A 21,478-nucleotide genomic window follows, 5' to 3' on the forward strand; every position below is an offset into this window, starting at 1 on the left:
GCGGTATCTCTCAGATACAATTTGCTGTCAAATATCACCAACCATTACATAACATGCATTAAACCAAACTGACAGCAAAAAAAAGTGCAGAATATCACTCGCAACATATGAATGCACAGCTACTCATGACCTCCAAGCTATACACCGAATTGTGTAAGAATATTTATATTAAACATTTTGCATGTATCTGTCAGATGGGATGTGAGCTCCCGAGTGTTAACATCTCTGGTTCCTTTTACAACACTCTTTTTTTTCCATTTTTGAGCTTCTTCAACAACCTCTAGAAAATCTTGCCACTTTCTTGATATTTATTTTCTATATTCTTACGAAAGCCTTCCCATGACTTTTATTTAGCTAGTTTTACACAGTGTTTAGCTTTCTTACATTTATCTCTGTATTCTCTAATAGCACAAACTGACTTATTCGCCAGGAATCTCTTTTCCTTCACTGCCTCTTTAACTTCCTCTGTCCACCATGGAGTTCTGATTTTTCTATCCTTGTAGACAACCTCGCCGTATGCCTCTCTGGCTGAATCAATCAATGTTTTCTTCAGGGCTTGCCACTAAATCTCCAAGGTTTGGTTCCTGTTCTCAAACTTCCATTTTTTCTTGAATGCTGTTTGTGTATTTTAGTCTACAGCTTTTATTCAACTTTTATTCCCTTTAAAACTTTCTTATATGTTCTTGTTTTCAATATGAAATTAATTTTATCCTGCTTAAGACTAAATGGTGATCATTTCCAATTATAAAACCTCTGTACACTCTGGTGTCCTGTACTAGGGAGAAAACATCACTATCAACAATAACATAGTTAATGAGACTTTTCTTATTCCTTGCCTCTTCTCTCCATATGAATTTGTGCACATTTTTTATGTTGGAACATGGTGTTAGTAATGACCAGTCCATGTCCTGAGCAGAAATCCAACAGGTATTTGCCATTATTATTAGCTTTGCTCTTTTCTCGAAATTTTCCCAAAATATTTTCGTATGTCTGGCAATCATTTCCTACTCTGCTTTTTAGATCCCCAACAAGGATCAACTTTCCCTTTTTCATTGTGTGAGTTGCTTTCTCTAAAGCCTCAAAAAATTCCTACGCTTCTACCTTAGAAGAACCTGACTTCTGCAGGACCATAGACACAAATAAGTCTCATTGTCCAGTTTCCCATTCTGATATTTGCTCAGATCACTACTTGAAACTACCTGCCATTCAAGAAGATTAGCCTCGTATTTAGTGTTGAATACTATGGCTACTCTTTTTTCTCCTTTGTTGTCATCCTGAATATAATAATTTGTAGTTATGGCTCAGAAAGATATCACCAGTTTTTGCCTTTTTTTGTTTCAGCTACTTGTATTATGTCGAGCTGGTACTTATCCAATTCCTCAGCTAGCTGCATTTCTTTGTCATTCAGGCTTCCTAAGTTGATAGTACCAATCTTGAACTCTGATATTGAGTTGGGGGCGTGTTTCAGGATTTGTTCCAGTAGCTGACTTTTCGCTGTTGGCCCTGGTCCCCTGGCGAAAACAACAGGAGGTCTTGTTTAACTGAGCGACGTCCCAACTGGCATAAAATACTGTCTTGTTGTACCATCATTTTATATTGTGTTTTAAGCAATAAGAATACAATTTGGTCAGCTAAATCTCTAATTTCCAACCCATCCTCATTCGTTCAGTATCCAGGTAGATACCCAACGTGGCACACCACGAGAAGGTGAGGATTGGGCATTATGTCAGAAGACCTGGTCTCCTCTCTGCATTCCTTTAAAGGTTATGTGGAGGTCTCCTCGCATTTGTACAGCGTTGACCCTTAAGCACCCCCATTGGACATGCCATCGCTTCCAAATGTAGGATTCTTTGGACCAAAAAAAAAAAAAAAATACTTATAAAATGTCATTAGGAGTTAGGGAGTTTGGATTATGCTACTCTGCTCTTAACATGTGACTGACAAGTTCTTATTGTTGAATCTTCATTTTTACTTTTGCCATTTTAAATTTTGAATTCATACCAAATATCATCATCATCAAATTCCTGCCATGTAGCCTCAAGGGGTGTACAGGATATGATAGTACTACATGAAAAAAATTATATCATTACTAACTTCCTATCTACAATTTTCCTCCAAATCAGTCTGTTACTTGTCAAGACTCCAACATTATCAGATCTTATATTTCTGTCGTCTAAGGCACTTTGTACCGTATCAATCCACCTATATCTTGGTCTTCCTGTATGTCGTTTTGCTGCCAACCTGGCAGAGAACACTTGTTTTGCTAATCTTTCCTCGCCCATTCTGTTTAAGTGACCATACCACCTGAGATTAGCTCTGCTAATGCAATTCCTGGATGCTGACAATGTCAAGTTCTTTCCTAATATCCTCGTTTTTAATATGATATTGTCATTGATGCCATCTGTTCATGCTTAACCGGGCGACGCCCCAGCTGGCATGAAATTTTGTCATGTTGTACCATCATTTTTTATTTTGGTTTAACCAATATGAATACAATTTGGTCGGCTAAATCCCTAATTGCTAGCCCATCCTCGTTCGTTCAGTATCCAAGTAGATACCCAACAGGGTGCACCACGAGAAGGTGAGGATTGGACATTAGGTCAGAAGCCCTGGTCGGTTCTCCCGCATTCCTTTAAGGCTATGTGGAGGTCTCCTCTCAGTTATACAGCTTTGACCCTTAATCACCCCAAAGATGCCCTAGATAATTGGGTGAAAACGTTGATTAAAATTCTAAACGTAAGTGGTTTTATTAATTTTTAGTTTATTACATCAAGTTCCTAGAACTTTGAACCACCAACAACGACATTTTTGTTTTATATCTCGTACACCTACAAAACAAGATTGCAAAATGTTCAGCACATCATGTGCAGCAAGTAGTTAAGAATAAAGGAACTTTTTAGTGATTCTTGAACATTTGGAGGTTATAGCCTTTGAGACATTGCGAGCAATTTTCTTCTGTTTGTTTGAAATTGAAGAAAATGTAATGAAAAAAAGAAAAAAAAACAGTTTGGTAAGTTTAAAGCCAATCTATGAATGAATGTTGACCTATAGCCACTCTTGTTTTTAGAAGTTTAAAAAAATGTTAAAGAGATAATGGCAGCCAGTTCAGTAGAACTGTGCCATTGAAAATACACACAGAAAGGCTTAAGACAAACAGAATGTGAAAATGTTTCTGTGAGTTCATTTTTATTATTTAACATTTTATGTATTTAGCAGTAATTAACATGCAATATACAAGAACAAAATAAATATAACAAATTATTTAATTGTTAATATTTAGGTGGATTTCAAACCATTCGATGCATATAAAATACTAGTCACCAAATATAGATCTAATGATTGCACAGATTTGGAATTTTATTGCAGTGATACTTGGGATTCAGGGAGTGCTTCAGTATTGCTGATATTGACCTCAAAATCATCTCTCAAGCTTTATAACAACTTCTCTGTAATAGGTGTGTTTGTTCCATTTGTGAAGCATTTCCAAACCTTAGATGGCTGCATTAATTTACAACAATTGGGAGGCAATCATTTTAAGACCATTTTGACTCTACTGTTTAACTTTATGTGAATATCATTTGAAGTTGTAAAACCTGTCATAAACTGCACCTGGAGTGGGCTAAGACACTTTTCCAGCATAGAATTTCATCATGTCACTTGAAGTTCCTATAAGTAGTGGTGGTGGTCTTGTACTAGGTGACATAATGCCACCACCTAATCACAAAACTACTCTAAACTGCTTTAAATCCAACATTACAGGTCATCATGTTATGATATTAGTTCTTTTTTATGTTACAACACAGCTTCTACATGTCTGAAAGCGACTATTTTTGAAATTAGCATCAAAGCACTCTTTGAATCTCAAGTATGGCTTCATTAACATGCTAAAGTTTCACAATTATTTAATTAATATAATTATATAATTGTTGTAATTGGTATAATCACAATTATATATATAATAAATATTATAGTCAAACCAAGTAAAAAAATAAACTTTCAACATCTTTCTCTAAATCCAGAGTAATTTAATAAAAAGGTGGCACACCGTTTGGCAACTCCTATAGGTAGAGATGACCTTGGTAATGCTTCTGCCTGGTATCTCCACTTGGGCCTGGCTCCCACTGAAGAGACCTCAATAAAGGTCGAAACTAGTCTTGGTAATGGCCCTCCCCTTAATGCATAACATTATACATATCCGCAAGTAAATGTGTTTTGCATTATGGGAGATACTGAGATAGGAGTGTTGTGATCTTGCTCCACCTTTGCAACGAGTTGCCCGGTGTTGTACCACCTTACCCCAGTCCTGAAGATACTTTCAGGCACTAACTTTGTTTGCTCACACTTGGATAAAGGATTAAACCAAATTTATTAACTTCTGCTGCTTCCCCTGCTCAGCTAACTTCGATGGTGAGTTACAATGCATAAATATTTTTCTCGCTACTGTTTTTTTTTTTAATCTACATAATCAAAATCAATTTAATAATACAATAATCAATTTTACACTGAATAACATAAATTTATATATAAATAAATTTAGAAATAAAATAAAATATTATTTATAAATATATATATATATATATATATATATATATATATATATATATATATATATATAAATTTATAAATAAATTAAGTTAGGTTAATTTTCTATTAATTTTTCCCCTGTTAAAAACTGCACGGCACGTCAGCAAATCGATTAGTAAATTTTTGGCACACGCCGTCACGTCAGTAACTCAATTTGTAAATTTTTGGCATGCGCACATGAAAAGGTTCACCACCACTGACCTATCCAATTTCATTTTCTTTTAGTGATTTCATTTCTGATGCTGGCTTGACCTGTTCTCTCCTGAAGTTTTATGTTTGTATTTTATTTGGCCGGTATATTCCTAGTATCTTCCTCAAGCATTTCTTTATGTTAAAGAGCCTAATTTTGATATTTTATTTTATTTCTTTGGACTGCCAAATTTTCTTCGTTATACTGAATGCAATCTGTGCTTTCTGGATTCTGTTTTGTATATCCTGTTGGTTCCTTCTTGTGTGCTAATCACTGATCCCAGATAGATAAAGTTATCTACCTGTTCCAGTGTTTTCCCTAGTATTTCAAAGACTAATTCTTGTTTGGGGTTTATCTTCATTACTTTAGTCTTGTTATGATTTATTTTCAATCCATATTTATTTGCTTCCTGGTTTAAATTATCTATTTTCTTTTGGAGGTGTTGATGTTTTTGTGCCAAAAGCATATATCTTCTGCTAAATCCAGGTCATTGATTTTTTTTGACCATCCCCATTGAATGCCATTTCTTTCTTCAGATGTTTTCCTCATCACCCAATCAATAACAATCAGAAAGATTGTCAGGGAGAGTTTACATCCTTGTCTTACTCCTGTGTTTTGTTGTAAATGGTTCTGAGAGTTTGCCATTATTTAATAATTGGATGTTGTATTTTTCATGCGTTTATGATTTTTTGAGGAATCTTGTAGTGCTTCATTAACTTCCATATAGTCTTTCTGTCTATGCTATTGATTGCTTGTTCAAAATCGATGAATCCCAAATATAGGCTTCAAGCTACTCTATTGATTGTTCAACAATTATTCTTACTGTTATTATCTGGTCAATACAAGAACTGTTTGGCCTGAGCCCAGCCTGTTCTTTCCTCAATTTAGTTTCAATTTCTTGTTTCATTCTTTCTAGCAGTGTTCTAGTAAATACTTGACTTACAATATTTAGAAGTGAAATCCCTCTCCAATTTTTACAGTGTTATATCTCTCTTTTTTGGCATTTTCACCAGGAGTCCTGTATTATTCCAGTCTTCTGGCCATTTCTCCTTTTCCCATATTTGATTAAATAGCAGGTGTAGCATTTCAACAGTAGTGTTTATATCTGCTTTAAGTAGTTCAGCCTGTATATTGTCACTGCCAGCTGCTTTGTTTTCTTTACTGCCTGAGTTCTTTTTGTTTAGTTATAGTTCCTGTATTTATTTTAAGTATTTCTTCTGTGTTTCTGGTATTTCTTGTTCTAGGTTTTCTATTTCTCCATTTAAAATTTCTTGGAAATGTTCTACCCATCTTTTTTCTATGTCTGCTTCATTTGTGAATAACTTTTCTTGTTTATTTTTTATAGGCCCTTCTCTTTTAAAACTCTTCCCAGCTAACTTTCTTTATCTCAAACAACCTCTTTGAGTCAAATTTACTTGCTGCTTCTTCAGCCTCTTTACACATTTCCTGCAGGAAAATTCTTCTATCTTTCCTTGCCTTTTTTTTACCAGTCCGTTTTTAAGCCTGTATCTTTCATTTATCCTATTTCTTTTGTGGGGCACTCCTAAACAGAAGCAGGCAAATAGCCGTAAATATAATAGTTTCTTAAGAGGAGTAACATGGGATTTTTCCCAGAAATAATATCCACTATTTCTTTTGTTTTCTTCTGTACTTTGCAGAAGTGTATTCTATAAAGCTTTCCTTTCTTCACATAATTTGATGGTTTCTTCAGAGATCCATTGTTTATGATTCCTACTCTGCCTTCCTAAAACTTCTTTAGCAGTACTATTAAATATATTCTTTATTTGTTCCCAGTTCTCTTCAATGTCTATTTTCTTATCTTGTTCTATAAGCTTCCATATTTATTCCTTAATGTTACTTTATATTTGTCTTTTGTATCCTTGTTTTTCAGTTTGGATATATTGTATTTAATTCTTTGGTTCTTGCCTTGAAATATTTTTCTTAGTTTCATTTTTATTTTTGCAATCAGTAATAAGTGGTCTGCGCCTCTCCAAAATCTTACATCCATCACAGAGTTCTCCAAGGTTTGTTTATTAAAATATGGTCTATTTGGTTTTTGGATTTCTTATCAGGTGATATCCAAGTCTGTTTATGGATGTCTTTATGTTTAAATAAAGTTCCTCCTATGATCATATCATTGAAAGTGCAAAAGTCTTTTCCCATTATTCGTTCATATCCCACATCACTATCTCCTACCTTTTGCATTCATGTCCTCTATGATTAAAAGCATATCTTTACTATTATAATACAGCTATATTGCCTGCTTCAGTTTAGGAGTGCCCCTGTTTAAATGTCATTGGCTATTTACTCATGGGTTCTTAGGGCATTATGAGAGCATATCTTTACTTTTTATTTCATCCACTTCGTTTTGCAGCATATCATAGAAGTCTTCTTTCTCTGCTATTTTTGCATTGTTTGTTTGTTTGTTCATATATGTTTATTATAGTCACATTTCTGCATTTGGTTTTAATCTAGCTTTGGTGATTCTTTCAGAAACTGATTTCCATTCAATTAGTGCTCTTCTTGCATCTGTTGTTAGCATGAAAGCTACACCTTTGCTATGTGTGTCATCTTCGTTCTAGTTTCCAGAATATAAAGTGCATTTGTTTGTCGTTAGTTGGATTTCTGTACTACCATTCCACCTTGTCTCGTTTAGACCTGGTATTTCTATTTTGTATATGTCCATTTCTCTGGTTAGTAAATTACCTTTTTCATTCTTGTACAAAGTCTTAATATTCAAGAATCCAATTTTGGTTAAAAGTTATGGGCTAAAGGAGCTTTTTCTTGGGGTTTTCTGCCTCTCAGCTTCCCCCATGGGACGTTCACTGGCTTGCTTCATTTTCCCCAGTACTTCTCCCTCTTGGTTTTGTGTCAGTTTTCCAACAGTGGTTGAGGTTTCTGTAGCAATATGTTTTTTCCATATTGTGGTTGCTAGCCCCTTCTCCTTTCTCATCCGAGCTTGGGACCAACAATGGTGGAGTTCCATCATTGTTTATATATTAGTTATTAGCTCTAATTAGAGAGTTCTTCAGTTTTTCATATTATCCCAGATAGCAAGATACGTTATGCTGAAAGCAGCATAATGAAAACATTTGGCAGTAAGGAACACATCAAGAGGTTACAGTTATATTTTGAGCACTTAGGCATGTACTTTGAAATTTTGGAACATTTAAACAATTTTTTTAGTGATTCACTATAATTTTATGGATTGGTGAAGAATTGTTTAACTCTGAAACGTCCCAGTCAGCATGAAATTCTGTCATATTATACCATCATTTTGCATTATGACTTATAAGCCAGTAAGAATACAATTTGGTTGGCTAAATCCCAAATTGCCAACCCATCCTCATTTGTTCATTATCCAGGTAATACCTAACAGTTCATGGTGAGAAGGTGAGGATTAGACATTATGTCAGAAGCTACCATCAGTTCTCTCTCTCTATATATATAGCCTTTTCAAGAATGCAGAGAACTGATGGTGGCTTCTGACCTAATCGACCTCCCAATTATACACTTTTGACCTTTAAGCACCCCCTGTTGAACAAGCTGAAAGAGGCAAATGTGCAGCTGTTTTGCACATTATTTAAATTCTAATTTTCAGTTTTGAAATTAAAATGCATGAAAATGGATATACTTATTATTAATTTTCTTTTGAGCAGGTTTTTTCTCTTTTTTTTTTTTTTGCATTTAAATGATTTTTTAATTAAAACACTATCCATTATCATTGTAATAGCAACAATATGGTATTCTCCCACAAAAAGTATTTTAATTTTTGTGGTACAATGCCAATCATAGCATTCACTTACTGAGATTTTTTTGGTCGCAATTATTCATAAATGGATACCACCAAGTTTTCAGAAAGAGCAAGCTGTGGTGTAGCTATAATGAAAGGTTCAAAATGGAAGACCAGAATTAAGAGCTATTTGCTTTTTAACGAAAGAATAGCATCTGTAAGACTGAAATTTGCAAAGAGGCTATCTAACAGTAACAAGAATATATGTTTCAGAAGAAAGTGAAATGTTTTATAATAATTTAGAAAAGCTTATAAGATATTGTAATAAAATGATTATTTAATAATTGCAAGACACTTTAATGCTAGATGGCATGTACTTTAATATGGAAATAAATATATGTGGAGTGGCAGAGAACTATGATCATTAATAGACTGTATAATCGTTAACAAAATGCTATCTTCACGAGTAAGACTCGCACAACAGTTTGTAGAGGTAATGATATTTCAGACCATTTTCTGGTAATATCAAATACAACAATAGAAGTAAGAATGGAAATCCCAGTAAACCATGAGACTAATTGAAAGGACAGTGTACAGAGAAGTTACCTACTCCGATAGGATAGTGTTATAAATCTGTATCAAAATTGATTGACTCAGTACTCATCATCTCAAATTGCTGTTTCTTTTGGCATAAATGAAGAATGATAAACATAATCATATTAATAAAAACAAACAGCAGTGGAAGAAGTTTTTGGGACAAAAAGATCAAGATGAAAAAAAAGACTGAAAATTTGGAATGATGAAAGAGCAACAGCTATAGAAAAAAAAAAAAAACTACTAGAATAAAAACTACTGAAAGAAATATTGCAAAAAATATAAGAAAAGGTCACCAAGATTCTTGGGATAGATTTATTAGTGATATTGAAAATGATTACATAGTCATTAAAAACATCACTTATAAATTAATGAAACATTTGAATAAATCAGAAAAAGATGTAGGCAGAAATTTTGAAAGCAGTACGAACGTGTGGAATTACTTCGGAGTTAATTAAGTACAGTGATTCTCCTTTTAAAGAAAGATTCTGAATTTGTTAAATAGTAGTTGGATTATTATTATTATTATGATTTGTGACACCTCCAAGGAGTCCGAAGACTCATCGCGGTAGGATACCCATTGTGCAACTCTCCGTCTTCACTACTACACACAGGACCTTCACTATCAATCAGCTACATCAACACCATCTACTGCCCACCGCTAGTATTTTTTTGTCTGTAAATTGCATGTGTTCTGAAGGACCGATTTGTCTGTATGCCGGATGAAAAACCCGAGTTTCCAGGAGGAAAAAACCCTGCTACCTCCATATGAGATCGGCTAACTTGCCTTCAATTGAAAAAGTCCATTTAAAGATTCCTCCAATCACGATGAGAATAGAACTTAGGCCTTTTCTAATTGAAGGGCGCAACGTACTGTCGTTCTTCCAATTGAGCTACGGATTATCTGCAATAAACCACAAGAATGGAAAAAGACTAAAATAATATCATTTTTAAGAAGGGAGATAAAAGTCTGTGAAATTTACAGAGGTATTAGCTTATTAAATATCATGTAAATTATATACTAAGATTTTAAATAAAAGACTTCCCACTATTGCTGATAGTTTATTAGAGGAATAGGCTGGATTTAGGAAGGGTTGAAGTTGCATTGATGATATTCACACTAAAACTAATCACAGAAAAAAAGATGAGAATTTAATTTACAGACTTAGCTTACATTTATAGATTATGAAAAGCTTTTAACTGAGTTAATAGACAAAAAATTATGGAATATAATAGAAGACTGAGGCTATCTAAAACAGTTATTAAATGCACTTAACAGCTCATATAACAATACAACTGTTAACATTAACAAATACATAGCAAAAGAAATAGAAATGAATGAGGAATACTGACAGGGATGTAGACTTTCACCTACCTTATTTAATGTATATATACTGATGACCTAATAAGAAAGTGGAGCTCTGTAGTAAATCCAAGAATAAACATCAGTCAACATACAACAGTAAACAATGCTTTTTTGCAGGTGATCAGATAATCATACAGAAATCAGAAGACCTTCAGAGATCCATTTACCACTTGCAGCAAGTAACTAATGGATACAATTTATCAGTTTCATTAAAGAAAACTAAATCTGTGGTATTCTGGGGTAAATATTCCATATGATCTAAAATAATAATTGAAAGCCAAACTCTAGAGCACATAACACTGGTTCAATATTTAGGATGTTATATAACATTTGTTATAGAGAACACAGATTGCTTGAAAAATTGGATAATAAATTAAACAGTTTTTCAAGCAATCTGTGTTCCTATAAGGTGAACACAAAAGGCAGAAGAAGAAAGGAAATAAAATGTGATAAAGTCATGGCCATACCAACAATATATATAATTCAGAAAGTTGGATAGAGAGAAAAAAAAAAAAAAAAAAAAAAAAAAAAAAAGATGGAAGATAGAATACAAACAGCCGAAATGAAATTTTTTTGAGCAGTTACAGGATGTACAAGAATGGATAGAATACGAAATGATGAAATAAGGAATTACAAATACATTTAATAAAGCGATAAAATAAAAGAACACCAGAAGGAGAAAACACATCCAATGAATGGAAGAAGGCTACCAAAAGAAGTGATAAAATATAAACCTGAAAGGATATAGGAAGAGAGTGAAAATATAGTTAGAAATATAGAGTAGAAATATAGTACAGAGTGGATGTGCAAATTCAGGGAAACTAGATTTGTTAGGGGGGGGAGGGTAGAGATACAGTCCTTATGGAGGCAGTTGAATATAAGAATGAATATAATATGCCAGAGCAAATAAGGACAACAAATCAGAGTGGGATAGTTAATATAAGGCATCAAGGTAGGGTTGGGGCTAATGGGGGTCTTAAATTCATGTACACTAATACTAGGAGTATTAGGAACAAGAAGGAAGAGTTTTTGGCCATGGTTGGCACTTCCAGACCACAGGTTATAGGTATTAGTGAAACATGGCTGACTGTAGATGATATAACTAGTGGGATTGAATGTGATGGGTATAGTGTGTTCAGGAATGACAGAGTTAAATGGGGGGAGGAGTATTGTTGATGATAGCTGATGAGCTCCAGCCAAGGAGAATAGAAGTTGAATTGCAGGATAGAGAAAAGAGCACATTTGAGGCCATTTGGTGTGAGATTGTGGCTAGCAGAACTAAATATACAATTGGGTGCTGCTATAGACCAGGTGATGGAAAAGATGGTGGTGACAGTATGCACAAGCAAATAGAAGAAATGGGTGGAAGGAGGGTGATTATTATGGGAGATTTCAACTATGGTCGCATTGATTGGAGTGAGGAGAGGACACACGGGAGGAAGGAACTGGATTTTATGCGGTTATTAAGGGATAACTATCTGCGACAGCATGTAATGGAAAATACTAGGGGTCAGAGAGTGCTTGACCTAGTAATTACATCTGAGGATTTGGCTGTAACAAATATGACCACATTGCCACCAATCGGTGAGAGTGATCATAGGGTCTTAACTTGGGAGGTGGCTAAAGGTGTAGAATTTTCAATTAAGACAGGGTACATGTGGAATTATCGGGCAGGAAAGTATGACAAGCTTAGGAGTTTGATTGGTTCAGTGCCATGGCATGTACAACTGCAAGGACTAGAAGTTGATAGTGCATGGGAGGTAGTTAAGAAGTGCTTGCATGAAGCAATGGCTGACTGTATACCTAGAGTCCGAATAATAAATCAAGTAGGGGTTAAATGGATGAATAACGCCATTAAGCTTGAGTTGCAAAAAAAACAACTATGGTGGGAATTTAAGGAGAAGGGTGACCGGCAGGCACATGAACGGTATAAAGCGCAGGCCAGAAGGGTGACGAGTGTGGTAAGAAAAGCAAAAAAGGATTACGAAATAACATTGGCCATGCAGGCTAAAGAGAATCCTAAACAGTTTTTTAGATATGTAGCAAGTAAAAGGAAAAATGTACATGGCAGATTGATTTTAAAGAATGCCGATGGTAGGGAGGTAACTGAATCAGTTGAGATAGTTGAGTTACTGAGTGAGCACTTTGCAAAAGTATATCATCCAGGTGGTGACATTGCAGAAACGAATAAACCAGTAGATTATACGGGAATTGTGGTTAATGAAGTGGAGGTGAGTAGTCTATTGCATAACCTCAATGTCAATACATCTGTGGGATTGGATGGTATACCAGCTCGTGTTGTGCGAGAAGCAGCTAAAGAATTGTCAGTACCCTTGACCATGTTGTTTAATTTGAGTCTCTGGTCTGGGTTAGTCCCGAGCGGGTGGAAAGAGGGGAAAATAGTTCCACTGCATAAAGGTGGTTCCAAGACTGCTGTTGTAAATTACCGACCGATTAGCATATCAGGAATCATTGTCAAGGTCTTAGAGAAAACAGTCAAGAGGAAAATACAAGATTGGATAGAAGAAAATGGGATACTGTATCGGGGACAGCATGGTTTTGTGAAGGGTAGGTCATGCCTCAGTAACTTGCTCACGTATTATAACACAGTGACGGCTGAACTGGATAAGGGTAATGGGTTTACAGTGATTCTACTGGACCTTGCCAAGGCCTTTGACAGGATTCCACATGGAATTCTAATCAGTAAATTGCAGCATATGGAAATGGACATAGGGTTGGTGAGATGGATAGGAGGGTGGTTGACAGAGAGATATCAGAGAGTGGTTTACTTGGGAGTAGAGTCCACAAGACTGCCTGTGACTAGTGGTGTGCCACAAGGATCTGTTCTTGGACCACTGCTGTTTAATTTGTTCATAAATGATATAGGAAATGATCTGAGAGGAACAGTTCATTTGTTTGCAGATGATGCGAAGTTGGGTAGGGCAATAGTGAATGCAGATGACGTCAAAATTTTGCAGGATGATTTGGATAGATTGGAGGTCTGGGCTAAGGAGAATGGATGTCAGTTTAATGTGGCAAAATGTAAGGTTATGCATTTTGGGGTGAAAAGATTGGCGGCAGTTTACTGCATTGGTGGAACCGTGCTCCAGGAAATTGACGAGGCACGAGATTTAGGAGTGTTGGTAGATAAGGAATTGAAATTTAGGGGACACATTGCAAAAGTGACCAAAACAGCTCATCAAATCACTTGGTTGCTGAAGAATACGTTGACAAGCAGAGACAAGCAGGTTATTGTTCCTCTGTATCGAGCCTTGATAAGACCCCATCTAGACTACTGTGCTCAGATTTGGGCACCTAGGTTTCTTCTTGATGGGGAGGTGGTGGAGAGGATCCAGAGGCGAGTGACCAAGATGATAGCAGGTCTGTGGAATGAACCGTATGAGAACAGGTTGAGGATTTGTGGGTTGCAAAAATTGGTTGATAGGCGGAAGAGGGGAGATATGATTGAGACATTCAAATTACTGAAGGGTTTCTATAAAATTAATTCAGAAGATATTTTTGAGAACAGGGCTGGTTGTGGGAGGACTAGGGGACATCCATGGAAACTGGGCAAAAGTGTGGTTAGTAAAGGTGTTAGAGCTGGGTTCTTTACTTTTAGAGTAGTGAATGAGTGGAATGCGCTCCCTGAGTCTGTAGTGGATGCTATGACAGTGAATGAGTTTAAGGCGAGGTATGATAGATACTGTATGAATGTCAGATAGTTGTGATGAATATGATTTGGGGCCTCCCTCGATGAGTCTAATGACTTCCTGGAGTTGCCCGTAATAATAGTTCTTTAGGTAAACGAAACAAGCTTTTAAAAAGCCTATGTATTGAGAGATTAAGAAGAAGAATTTTATAATTTTCATTTTTTTTAAATTCATATTCAATGAATTAGGCATGTTTATTAATTTTTTTGAGGAGCAGGTTTCAAAAAAAAATTGCATTTAAATTTTTTTATTATTTTGTTTATTTTTTGATCTTTATTAAAGTACTATCCATTTCATTTGTAATAGTAACATAAAACAACAGTTGAAGTAAATTTTGTGTGGGTGGGGGTACTCCATTGCTTGCGATAACACTCATTTACTGAGGGTGTTTTTTTGTCCCAATTAATCATAAGTGGATGTTATTCATCTGTATCAAATTTTGAAATGGTCATTTTAAGACTACAACTTGTTGACCATAAACTGCTAAATCCCAGTGATAGAGAGTGCCATGAAAGAAATGATCCTCAGTTCTTTTATGTTACAAATTTGTTTCCACATTATTGTTGGTGTCTTCATGTTCAAAGACAAATGTTACTTGTGTTCTAATTTTTTTTAATAAAATTAGCAAAATTAACTTAGCTTAATAAATAATCATGTATGTTCTTATGAGTTGATACTGTTCAATAATTGCCAATACCCAAGCCTTTCTACATGTTTGTGAAAGGGAGATCATCTATTAACTGGATCTTTCCCCTCCTCCCTAATAGCATTAATCATTTTTATCAAGGATTTGGCATGTTATCTGAATTGTAAGAACAGTATTCTAAGGTTAGGCAGATTTGGGATTTAAATAGTGTCAGCAATATAGCAATAGTAAACCAGACTTAAGATCTACTGGAGTCAAACCGTGTCAAATTCCAAAGTATGGATGTTACTAACATCCATACTTTGGAACTGGCTCGCACGAGCCGGTTGTTAATGTTTTTAAGTCGGGTGAGCCGGTTATTAAAATTCTTTATGAAAGGATAGATGATGAATGATAGTATATACTTTTCCTCGTAAATATTTTGAAATTGTATAATAAACACTTATATTATTATTATAATCAAAAATAAATGCATAAAAGAGAATTCACAAAACACAAACTCAATTTACGAACGGGGAATTTGGAAATGATTTTATTTACTAAACAATGTCTGTATTTATTAAAACACGTTATCAACACTCCCGTACTGGACATTTGAATAAACAATAATGCCTTATTTTTCGGTCAATTTCCAAGAACTTGCAACATTAAGTTCTTGGAAATGCAACATTGTTGTACTATTGATAAATATAAAAATTCGTCGCGACGGCTACAGTCTCTGGTCATTCGATTGACTACTCGCAGTGTATAATTGTGCCAGTCATAAATGAGTGGTAATATTAGTGTTACATTTTTTTATTTTGTTCAAGATTTTATTTGATAATAGGTAAGTTGTAGGTAATATAGGAAAATTTTCTTTATATGTTTTTATTTCGTTTTTTTTTTTGTTTATAATTAAAATAATTTTAATCAGGGTTAGAGTTTTGCTGTTGAAAAAGCAGATAGCCGTTAGTTGAAAAAATGAAATAGAAATAATCAACAATAAATATTCTTCTGTTTTTTAATAAATGTATATAAGAACAACATAATGCCTTTCCATTAGAAAAATGTTAAGAAAAATTTTATTTTTCTAGCCCTTGCTATTCAAAATGTCTAAGAGGCAAAGCGATTTACGAAACTTCTTAAAAAGACAAAAATTGAAGAAACAGAACCAGCTTGCTTTATGTGACCGTCACATAAAGCGAGCTGGTTATTAAAAATTTACCAACCCACCACTGGATGATTTTCTTATAAAGGTTTATCAGAGAATTGTCACTCCTCTATTAAAGCTAATCTGAACCAGACACTTTTGCAGTGCAATGAAGTGCTCTTTTGTTACTAACATCCATATGTGACTGTCTTTTTGCATGACCACATTAAATGATTTAGAAGAAGCTAGATTGATATAAAAAAACAAAAATTGCTGCTTTTTTTTCTGTGTTCATCTGATTAAATACAGAATTTTTTGTTTAGTGTTATTAATTCATTGTAATGAAGATTTTTCTTTAATTACTATTCCATAAAGAAACAACCCATGTTTTCTTTTAGCCAGATGAAGATGTTTGTCCTGATGGACCAAGGAAGTATTATATTGCTACTCAAGGATGTCTACATAATACTATTCCTGACTTTTGGTGGATGATTTGGCAGGAAAACACCAGAGTAATTGTAATGACAACTAAAGAAATTGAAAGAGGAAAGGTGAGAAAGTCTTAAGTCATGTGGTATATCATTTTTCAACTAAGTGAACAAAAAACTTACATGACAGGAATTTTGCTGAAATACTAGATATTAAGTGCTTAAAAATATTAACAGAAAAATCAGTATCATTGTTATGCTTCTAGGGGTGCTTAAGGGTCAAAGCTGTATAACTGAGAGGAGACCTCCACATAGCCTTTAAAGGAATGCGGAGAACCGACCAGGGCTTCTGACCTAATGTCCAATCCTCACCTTCTCGTGGTGCACCCTGTTGGGTATCTACTTTGATACTGAACGAACGAGGATGGGCTGGCAATTTGGGATTTAGCCGACCAAATTGTATTCTTATTGGTTAAACCAAAATAAAAAATGATGGTACAACATGACAAAATTTCATGCCGGCTGGGGCGTCGCCCGGTTAAACAAGGCCCCCGTTGTTTTCGCCAGGGAACCAGGGCGAACAGCGAAAAGTCAGCTACTGGAACAAATCTGAAAACAAACCCCAACTCAACATCACCAGAGCTAAAGATCGGTACTATCAATGTAAGAAGCCTGAATGGCAAAGAAATGGAGCTAGCTGAGGAATTAGATAAGTACCAGATCGACATAATAGGGGTGACTGAAACAAAAAAGACCAAAACTGGTGAGATCTTTCTGAGCAATAAATACAAAATGTTATATTCAGGCAATGACAATCAAGGAAAAGAAGGAGTAGCCATAGTATTCAACACAAAATACGAGGCTAATCTTCTTGAATGGCAGTCAGTCAGTCTCAAGTAGAGTAATGTGGGCAAATATGAGAATGGGGAACTGGACAATGAGACTTATTTGTGCCTATGGTCCCACAGAAGGTTCTACTAAGGTAGAAGTGGAGGAATTTTTTGAGGCTTTAGAAAAAGCAACTGACACAATGAAAAAGGAAAAGTTGATCCTTGTTGGGGATCTAAATAGTAGAGTAGGAAATGATTGTGAGACATACAAAAATATTTTGGGAAAATTTGGAGAAAAGAGCAAAGCTAATAATAATGGCAAATATCTGTTGGATTTCTGCTCAGGACATGGACTGGTTATTACTAACACCATGTTCCAACATAAAAATGTGCACAAATTCACATGGAGAGAAGAGGCTAGGAATAAGAAAAGTCTCATTGACTATGTTATTGTTGATAGTGATGTTTTCTCCCTGGTGCAGGACACCAGAGTGTACAGAGGATTTGAAATTGGAAGTGATCACTATTTAGTCTTGAGCAGGATAAAATTGAATTTCATATTGAAAAGAATAACATGTAAGAAAGTTTTAAAGCGAATAAAAGTTGAGCAGCTCTCAGATGTGAACTGTAGACTAAAATACAGAAATATTATTGAAAAGAAAATGAAAGAGTTTGAGAACAGGAATCAAGCCTTGGAGATTCAGTGGCAAACTCTGAAGGAAACATTGATTGATTCTGCCAGAGAGGCATGTGGTGAGGTTGTGTGCAAGGATAAAAAAATCAGAACTCCCTGGTGGACACAGGAAGTTAAAGAGGCAGTGAAGGAAAAGAAGAAAGCATATCAAAAGTTCCTGGCAAATAAGTCAGCTTTTACTCTTACAGAATACAGAGACAAATGTAAGAAAGCTAAACAGTGTGTAAAACTAGCTAAACAAAAGTCATGGGAGGACTTTGGCAAGAATATAGAAAATAAATATCAAGAAGGTGGCAAAATATTCTGGAGGTTGTTGAAGAAGCTTAGGAATGGAGGAAAGAGTGCTGTAAAAGGAATTAGAGATGATAAAGGTGAAATGAAAACAGGAGAAAAAGATATCCTTGAAGTATGGAGTAATTACTTTGAAAAACTGCTAAATGAAACAAGTAGTGATGACAGCACAATGATAAAAAACACTGACCAGGCATGCAGTCAGGAATACATATCCATACTTGAAGTAGAAAAAGCCATCAAAGGCTTGAAATGTGGAAAGGCAGCAGGAGTAGATGATATTCGACCAGAAATGCTGAAGTATGGTGGTATAAGAGTCTTACAGTGGCTGCACTGCATAGTTCAGAAAGCCTGGACAGAGGGACGAATTCCCGATGATTGGAGTAGAGCTCTCATAGTACCCATATATAAAAAGGGAAATAAAACTGAATGTGAGAATTACAGAGGTATTTCCCTACTGAGTGTTCCTGGCAAGATCTATGCAAGTATACTTGAAAAACGGTTGAGAAGAATTGTGGAAGAAAAGCTTGGTGAAGAACAAGCTGGATTCAGGCCAAATAGAGGCTGTCAGGATCAGATCTTCACTTTACGACAAATAGTCGAGAAAGCATGGGAATATAACAAAGATCTGTATTTAAGTTTTGTCGATTTGGAAAAGGCATATGACAAGGTCCCAAGAGAGAAGCTATTCAATACGCTGCAGTTATATGGTGTCAATGGGGCATTATATCAAGCAATACTTAGTCTTTATTTGAGTTGTGAGTCAGCAGTTAGAATTGAAGGAAGTACAGGAAGATGGTTTAATGTTAAATCTGGTGTGAGACAAGGATGTACATTATCCCCTCTGTTATTCATTATCTATATGGATCACATTATGTAGGAATGTGGTATTAAACCTGATATCAAAATTGGAGATGTTAATGTCAGCTCTTTGCTTTATGCGGATGATGTTATACTTCTAAATAAATCCGCTACAAGTCTGCAAGATTCTCTGACTAAATTGAATAGCTGTTGTAATAGATATGGTATGAAGGTCAGCAATAAAAAGACAAAGACAATGAAAATAGGCAGAATCATTGAAAATGTCAACTGTGTTGTGAATGGAGAACCGGTAGAACAAGTAAAACATTTCAGCTACTTAGGCACAATTTTTACTGAAGATGGTAAACTAAATATAGAAATAGACAACAGAATCAGCAAAGCTGGTATCGTGGGAAGTCAATTGAATAAATTCATATGGAATAAGAAAGAAATTAGTCGGAACACTAAATTAGCTGTATACAAGACTGTGTTCAAACCAATTTTAACCTATGGATCTGAGAGCTGGGTCAGAAGTAAAACACTTGACCAAAGACTAGAGACCGCAGATATGAGAGTCCTGAGAAAGATTAGAGGCGTGAACAGATGGCATCAATGGCAATATCATATTAAAAATGAGGATATTAGGAAAGAACTTCACATTGTGAGCATCCAGGAATGCGTTAGCAGAGCTAATCTCAGATGGTATGGTCACTTAAATAGAATGGGAGAGGAAAGATTAGCAAAACAAGTGTTCTCTGCCAGGTTGGCAGGAAAACGACCCAGAGGAAGACCAAGATATAGGTGGATTGATACGGTACAAAGTGCCTTAGACGATAGAAATATAAGATCTGATAATGTTGGAGTCTTGACAAGTAACAGACTGATTTGGAGGAAAATTGTAGATAGGAAGTTAGTGATGATGTAATTTTTTCATGTAGTACTGTCATATCCTGTACACCCCTTGAGGGTACAAGGCAGGAATTTGATGATGATGATGATGTTATGCTTCTGGTACAGATTGGATCTGCTGTTATATAGAATAGTTAAGCACCCAAAGTTAAATATTTCAGAGTTTATATATATTATTATTATCCAGGCCTCCATGGAGTCAAAAGACTCATCGTGGGAGGTCGTTTTTAGGAAACACCAAGTTTATCATACTACTCCTTGAACCCATTGACCGTTCCCGCTCCAACCACTATCTCAGGCAATATATTCCAAAGTTCAACCACCCTCCATGCAAAGAAACCACTCCTCCTCACCCTCTTGCACACAGCCTCCTTTCGTAAATTCCAGGGATGGCCCCTTGTCATCGCTCCTTCCTGCCATTCCACCAAGTGAAAGAACTCTCCAATGTCTATCCTGTAACTGCCTCTCAACAGTTTAAAAGTCTCGATCATATCACCTCTCCTTCTTCTATCCACCAAACTCTGCAGTCCACATTCCCTCAGTCGATCCTCATGACTCATATTGTACAGTCCTCAAACCATCTTTATTATCCACCTCTGTACCCTTTCCACAGTCAATTTATCCCCTTCAAATCCTGGGGACCAAATCTGAGAACAATAGTCTAAGTGTGGTCTGATCAGAGTCTTATACAATGGAGTGATAACTCTTTTATCTCTGCAGGTCAGCATCCTTTTCAGTATTGCAGCAATCCTCTGAGTTCCCCTCACCACCTTTGCAATATGCTCCCTGAATTTCAGTTTTCTATCAATCGCCCCCCCCCCCCCCCCCCCAGATCTCTTGCCCCTCCCACCTCCTCCAGTACAGCTCCTCCAATCGAGTATGCATCCTTCCACCAATGGATCCCAAACCTCAAGACTTTACATTTTGCTACATCAAACCGACATCCCCATTTATTTGCCCATCTGTCTAGTTTATTCAAATTCTCTTGCAGGGCTACCACATCTGCACTATTACTGATAACCCTTCCCAGCTTCACATCATCTGCAAACAACTGTCCCCTTGCAATCCATTGACTATATCATTGATATAAAGGTTGAACAATACAGGTCCCAGTACTGAGCCCTGTGGAATCCCACTTGTAACCTTCTGCTTCCTTGATATTGTCCCACCATACACAACTCAGTCAGCCAATCCTGAAGCCATTTGACTAACCTGACATTTAAACCCATGTGCTGCACCTTAAATATCAGCTTATCATGTGGCACCCTGTCCAATGCCTTTGCAAAATCCAAAAAAATGGCAGTATATGCCTTTCCCTCATCAATTGCTCTTGTTACTTTATTATAAAAGGCAATCATATTACTAAAGCAAGAGTGCCCCTTAACAAATCCATGTTGATTCTCACAGATACCATTACCCTCATCTGCCCAATAGATGAGAACTTATTAAAATGCTGGCACTAAATCCAAGTGGAGATGGAGAGAACATTAATTAAATTTAGAACATGGTATTCAGCGTACACTGTGTGTATGCAGGCAATGATTTTGGCTCTTGTTCAGTTGTAAGGTAGTGT

At 35.8% G+C, this 21,478-nt stretch overlaps 1 protein-coding gene across 3 annotated transcripts in view; it reads left to right on the forward strand.

The window, feature by feature from the left end:
• LOC150109410 (tyrosine-protein phosphatase non-receptor type 11-like) overlaps positions 1 to 21,478 on the forward strand; it is a 345,702-nt gene that overhangs the window by 195,383 nt on the left and 128,841 nt on the right. For all 3 annotated transcript variants that reach the window (XM_090407982.1, XM_090407997.1, XM_090407988.1), the window contains one exon: positions 16,351 to 16,503. In XM_090407982.1, coding sequence (XP_090264108.1) covers positions 16,351 to 16,503 — 153 coding nt within the window. The remainder of the gene's footprint in view (positions 1 to 16,350; positions 16,504 to 21,478) is intronic.

This window comes from Typopeltis vanoorti, chromosome 2 (assembly GCF_054136105.1).
Source record: "Typopeltis vanoorti isolate ZY-2024b chromosome 2, IOZ_Tvanoo_1.0, whole genome shotgun sequence".
Taxonomy (NCBI): Eukaryota; Metazoa; Arthropoda; class Arachnida; order Uropygi; family Thelyphonidae; genus Typopeltis; species Typopeltis vanoorti.